Source organism: Papaver somniferum, chromosome 3, assembly GCF_003573695.1.
Source record: "Papaver somniferum cultivar HN1 chromosome 3, ASM357369v1, whole genome shotgun sequence".
Lineage (NCBI taxonomy): Eukaryota > Viridiplantae > Streptophyta > Magnoliopsida > Ranunculales > Papaveraceae > Papaver > Papaver somniferum.
In genome coordinates this window covers 140,800,844-140,805,078 of record NC_039360.1, presented here as the reverse complement: position 1 = coordinate 140,805,078, position 4,235 = coordinate 140,800,844, and the positions used below count along the sequence as shown (strand labels likewise).

The following is a 4,235-nucleotide window of genomic DNA, read 5'->3' as shown; positions in this document are numbered from 1 at the left end:
AGAATTGTTGAGTAAGGAAATCAAGAGTTTCTGGTATAAATGAAGTATTCCATTCTCTAAAAGCATCTAAGTAACCATCAACACTCCAAGGTCCTTCCTCCAAAACAGTATTATAGTTATGCCAATCATAAAATCGAAAGATGAACATGTTGGTATCATGTCTTCTAATTTGAAAATGCCCATGACCCCAAGCCATTGTAAGTTCTTGCTCCACCTTATTAGGTCCCATAGAAAATTCACAGAAAATTTTGGCTATCAGACTAACTTTCCATTTCTTAATGGTTGGCTGTAATTTTATATATGGGTATCTTATAACTCGACGGGTTTGATCATCTTCTTCTAGATTAGTATTTTTGATTTTCTCTATGAGCTCAGACACTTCTCCTATGGATTTTCTAGTGGACATGGTAATTGATAATAGAAGTAATACGATAACTGAGATGTGCAAACAGTAGTGGGATAATTTGAATTTACAACATCCCCTATTTAAATAGAACTTACAGAGCTGATATCGAATACGTGTTAAGCATTGCAGGAAAATATTGCCACTTCTCAAAAATAAGGATTGGTGATTCATCACGTTTTATTTATTATGGCCTCTGCAATCGAAGTTATGTTCTTTGTTATGAAAAACTGAAAAACAATAGCACACCTGAAATTTTTGTCCTTTGCCATGTCGTAATGTAAAACCTTCATCCTTATCATCTTGATAAACTTCAAAACCTTTAGTGGTAGATAACCTTTGGATTGGAACCGTTAACAGAGAGGAAAACCAGAAACCACCTAGCTAGCAATACCTGCTACACATGACAGAAAACAACATTAAAAGAAGAGTAATTTTGCAAAAGTTATGTTAAATTAAACAGGAAGAAAACAAATTAACGATAAGACTCCGTTAAATTGGACAAGGACTGAATGAAAAACAAGTTAAAGCACTGCAAAGATCGAAAATCAAACAATTTGAGATCAAAATTCAATCAGAGCCAATCCATAATTTCATGATTTATAAAGGGGATACCAGTTCTACTAAGTGCTGATACCATTTCATATAGGACAAAAGAATCCCACTGATCCTGACCGTTGGATCGATGAAATGGTATCACCACTTATTAGGACTGGTATCCCCTTTATAAATCGTGCATATAATTTGGTGTGGGCTATAAAAGGCGAACCTTGTTTTAATGCCTTCGCATACAGTGAAATTTTACAAGCGCCTCCACCTTGGCTACTAAAATATTATGGAAGGGCGCCTTTACAATTTCTGGTTGTGCTAATTACTAGCTTTCCTTGGAAACTCAGAACCACAACAGAATAATTAGGTTTACAAAGGTGAGCCACCCATGACACTGAAAATTAGAAGCAGTACAGTTCCATCCCTCTGTCGCCGTCTTCCTTTGGTCGGAGCCCTTTGTATGCTCAGTTTTGGTCTTACTAATCTCACTCCATCTCTCTCCTCTTCCTCCTTCAAAACCCCCTGGTATTCTCTCTCTCTATCTCTCTCTCTAATATAAGGTGTTGATAATTTGAGTTTTGTTTGTATTTAAACTAATAAAATCATTTATTTGCAGGTCAGGGTTTAGTAGACAATTGCCATCAGTCAAAGGGATTCATAGTGGTAGTGGAGGAATGGAAGGGAATTCTAACACCGTACCTAGCGTTGTTGTTTATGTTACTGTTCCAACTAAAGAAGCAGGTTTGATAATGAACCCTAAATTGTGCTGATTATCTAGGCTTCGTTAGGATTTCTGTATATAATGTTGATTTCTTGAGTGGCTGGGACATTAGGTGATGTTTGATTAATAATTAGCATGTTAAAGAGGTCTCCAAATTCTAATCAGTGAATATCTATTGCAGGTAAGAAACTTGCAGAGAGTATAGTCACAGAAAAATTAGCAGCATGTGTCAACCGAGTTCCAGGTATGCTCCTCCTTAGTTATGCTTTGCCTGTTATTTCTCATAAATAACTATTAGTCAAGTGAAAGTGCTTGTAGAGAGTTAGCATCCACCGTCATCCCTGCACCACTGACTGCCGATATGAAGATCTTGTAAGATGTCATAAAGATTAAGGGGGATTTTTGTTTTAGGAACATAAGAATTTAAAGTCCGTACCCTCATTAAAATTGGGGGGGTGGGGGTGAGGGGTGAGAAGGCTGCAATAGATATTCAAAGCAGATCATTTGACAATCATCTGTTAGTGGCATTTTTCCCAAGACTTTTATCCTGGTCATTCAGTTTAATATGCCAAGATGGTGCTAGCTAGATGTGGAAAGTTTGTTCCACTTAGCTGCACACTTACTGGACAGTTGTTTTTGTTGTGACTACAACATGTACAGTAGGTTCTGAATCTGTTTCTAGTTTAAAACATTGCTAGTTGAATCTTTAGTTAATGTTGGAAAGGGAGTATGATATGTGTTAATTTTTAGAAATTTAGGTGAAGTAAATCATTCCAGTTTTCATCTAAAGCTACTTTTAAGTAGACAACTTGAGGGGACACGCTGGCCAGTTATTATATTAATGACCTATCAAATGCAAACACCGAATTATAACTGAGAACCTCGTATGACCATGAAGTGATTGAATGTGATAGACAGTTTTCTCTTGGCTCTATCTTTTACCACCCTAATACTATAAATTCATGCCTCCCAGAATCTCAGGTAGTACGATACGACAAGTAGATTGCCATTGAAGTACATATATATTTATTTGAAACCACTAAAAGTCCTTTTACTGCAGTTGAGCATGTTAAGGAGCTACTGTTTTTGGTTTTATGAGTTCTCAATTCTTATTAGAGGAACTCAGTCACGTAGATGATTGCCAGCAAGTATTAGCAGACAAGTAACTTGGGCAGTGTCGCTGTGCCAATTGATGGGCATACTTTCTGTGCACGGTAGAAAATTAGAATACTTTTCCTACCTGTCGCTTAATTATACCGTGTAAACCCCACAGAACCTGTGTGCTTGAAAAACGATTTATCTGGAGAACGCCATAGGTGAGGGAAATTCCTGATCAATTTGTCTGGGTCTCCTAACAGCAATTGCTGTAAAAAGATCGTGGGAAAAGGCTGATTCCAATATCTGGCCGTTTTCAGCTTTACAGGGTATTATCATCGAAAACATCGTTTATAATCGTAACATATGATAATCCTTTTCTCTCTGCCTGTTCTAGTAGTCAGATTCCTTTGGTTGGTTTATCGAACAACCATGTTGTTAATGTATCCATTTGAGACCCTCATGGTATATCTAGGCGCAACTGTCTTCTGACAAGGTTATACAGTAAATGCAGGCGTGGAGTCAGTTTATCAGTGGGAGGGAAAGGTAAAGAATATTTTAGCTTTTTCAAGTTAAGATTTTCTGTCAGGTCTTCCACTAATTGACCACTACCATTTATCCAAATACTATCTTTGTAATTTCAGATTCAGACAGATTCAGAAGAACTACTTATAATTAAGACAAGAGAATCCCTTTTGGAACCTCTTGAAGAGCACGTTAAAGTCAACCATGAATATGAGTGAGTTTCCTACTAGATGTTGGTTCATCTTTATCCATTTACTCTAAGGTTATAGAAGTGGAAAGGGACTAAGAAAACCCGTTTCCGCCTCTTCCAGATTTTTTGATCTTTTGGGGACGGACCCATTAATTTGAAGGGTTAATGTATATTTTTATTTTCTGTTTTGTGTAGTGTCCCAGAAGTCATTGCCATACCCATAACAGGTGGTAGTCTCCAGTACTTGGAGTGGCTCAAGAACAGCACAAGGGATTGATGTTCTCTTTACCAGTGATGATATCCCTTCGCAGCTTTGAATTTCGAGCTACATACTAGCGTATGTTTTGTTAGAAGTTTGTGTTGTTTAAGCTGTCAATAAAGGAACAAAAACCGTTAATTTTACTATGGATGTATCTAAGTATGACTGCCATTGTATGTTATGTTTGGTTGCATATGCTGACAAGCTGGCTTAGATTAATTTGTTCTCGGGCTTTCCCTGCATGATGATGATCACTGGTTATGGGCCTTATGGCTGGCATTTAGATCCTCGCAGTTGGATAGATATGATCATGTGCCAGTATGGGAAGAATAGTTATAGAATGTGAATCACCGGTTAGTAAAAGATAAAATGTGTGAGCCATTTTTGTTGTATGATGGTATTATTACAGATCATAGACATGGACAGCATATCTACCCCTACTGGAAGTACATGGTTATCAAGAAGTATCATCTGTAAGCTGAGGCCATTCTCG

General features: G+C 37.3%; 1 protein-coding gene across 2 annotated transcripts; it reads left to right on the top strand.

Annotated features, from left to right (window-relative positions):
• Nucleotides 1-1,226: 1,226 nt before the first annotated feature.
• On the top strand, nt 1,227-3,984 carry LOC113357542 (protein CutA, chloroplastic-like). Of its 2 annotated transcripts, none has more exons than XM_026600980.1 (6): nt 1,227-1,477; nt 1,569-1,693; nt 1,855-1,917; nt 3,274-3,314; nt 3,413-3,507; nt 3,679-3,984. In XM_026600980.1, the coding sequence occupies exons 1-6, from the start codon at nt 1,341-1,343 to the stop codon at nt 3,758-3,760; spliced, it is 543 nt and encodes a 180-aa protein (XP_026456765.1). In that variant the 5' UTR covers nt 1,227-1,340; the 3' UTR covers nt 3,761-3,984. The 2 variants fall into 2 exon arrangements, with proteins under 2 accessions (XP_026456765.1, XP_026456767.1); XM_026600982.1 differs by having other exon boundaries at nt 1,229-1,477; nt 3,283-3,314.
• The last annotated feature ends 251 nt before the right edge of the window (nt 3,985-4,235 follow it).

What these genes read in the sequence shown, in the direction of transcription:
- LOC113357542 (XM_026600980.1), top strand. Translation starts at nt 1,341, where the DNA reads ATGACACTGAAAATTAGAAGCAGTACAGTTCCATCCCTCTGTCGCCGT. An exon ending in ATGTGTCAACCGAGTTCCAG is followed by an intron (nt 1,918 to 3,273) that starts GTATGCTCCTCC and finishes AAGGTTATACAG; the next exon opens with TAAATGCAGGCGTGGAGTCA. An exon ending in AAAGTCAACCATGAATATGA is followed by an intron (nt 3,508 to 3,678) that starts GTGAGTTTCCTA and finishes TGTTTTGTGTAG; the next exon opens with TGTCCCAGAAGTCATTGCCA.